The 1,424-nt window shown below is 43.1% G+C and overlaps 1 protein-coding gene across 1 annotated transcript; it reads left to right on the forward strand.

The window, feature by feature from the left end:
* Nucleotides 1-211: 211 nt before the first annotated feature.
* On the forward strand, nucleotides 212-1,120 carry LOC140613320 (olfactory receptor 4C3D). Its single transcript, XM_072791855.1, has one exon. It carries the CDS (start codon nucleotides 212-214, stop codon nucleotides 1,118-1,120), a length of 909 nt encoding a protein of 302 aa, XP_072647956.1.
* Nucleotides 1,121-1,424: the final 304 nt, after the last annotated feature.

Raw genomic sequence — 1,424 nt, forward strand, 5'->3', positions numbered from 1 at the left:
GAAAATTATTTATATTATTAGCAGGTTCTTGCTTTGGGATTCAGGATTTGGAATAACGCTATTCCAGAAACACTGCTTTTCCTCAATTTGAAGTTTCTCGAAAGAAGGAGTAACAGATTTTTCTGGGTGAATCTCTCTCTTTTTTTTTTTTTTTTTTTTTTTTTTTGGGTGAATCTCTTTTAACCCAAGTCCTTGCTGTAGCTCACGATTCATGGATAGTTCACGAAACATCACGGAATTTTTCATGCTGGGACTCTCACAAAACTCCGAAGTGCAGAGAGTATTATTTGTGTTCTTTTTGATTGTCTACCTTGTTTCTGTTGGAGGCAACCTACTTATCATGATCACCATTATCTTCAGTCCCACCCTGGGCTCTCCTATGTACTTTTTCCTCTCATGCTTGTCATTCATTGATACTTGCTATTCCTCGTGTATGACCCCCAAACTCATCGCTGACTCCTTGTATGAGGGGAGGGCCATCTCTTTTGAGGGCTGCCTGGTTCAATTCTTTGTTGCCCATTTATTGGGAGGAACGGAAATCATTCTGCTCACGGTCATGGCCTATGACCGCTACGTGGCCATCTGCAAGCCCCTGCACTACACGACCATCATGACCAGGCATCTCTGTGCCCTGCTGGTGGGGGTGGCTTGGTTGGGAGGCTTCCTGCATTCCCTGGTCCAGCTCCTCCTGGTCCTTCAGCTGCCCTTCTGTGGGCCTAATGTGATCAATCACTTTGTCTGTGACTTGTACCCCTTGCTGGAACTTGCCTGTACCAACACGTATGTCATCGGCGTGCTGGTGGTCGCCAACAGTGGTGTGATCTGCCTGTTGAACTTCCTCATGCTGGTTGCTTCCTATGCTGTCATCCTGCGTTCCTTGAGGTGCCATGGTGCGGAGGCGAGACGTAAAGCCCTGTCCACCTGTGGGGCCCACTTCACTGTTGTTGCCCTGTTCTTTGTGCCTTGTATATTTATTTATATGCGGCCATCATCTACTTTGTCCATAGACAAAATAGTGGCTGTGTTTTATTGTATTTTGACACCCATGTTCAACCCCCTGATTTATACATTGAGAAATGCAGAGGTGAAAAATGCCATGAAAAATCTATGGAAAAAATGAGCAATTGTGGATACTGATATAGTAGGGGGAAAAAAACCCTATCATTCTCAGTAAGAATTCATATTGTTATGATGAGAGCTTAGAGATATCAGAAAATTTCAAAATAAAACTGATTTGAACATTTCAAATTATGGCTAATCTATCCATGTCCTATGTTACTGACCAATCAGATTAGTATACACAACTTCAATTTTTTCTTACACTAAATTGCAGGACATGGAAACACTATCTTTCTCTCTCCCTTGCCTTTGTCTGAGATGGAACCTTCATCAGCCTGGGGAAACAATGATGGGTATAATCCCCT

This window comes from Canis lupus, chromosome 21, assembly GCF_048164855.1.
Source record: "Canis lupus baileyi chromosome 21, mCanLup2.hap1, whole genome shotgun sequence".
Classification (NCBI taxonomy): Eukaryota; Metazoa; Chordata; class Mammalia; order Carnivora; family Canidae; genus Canis; species Canis lupus.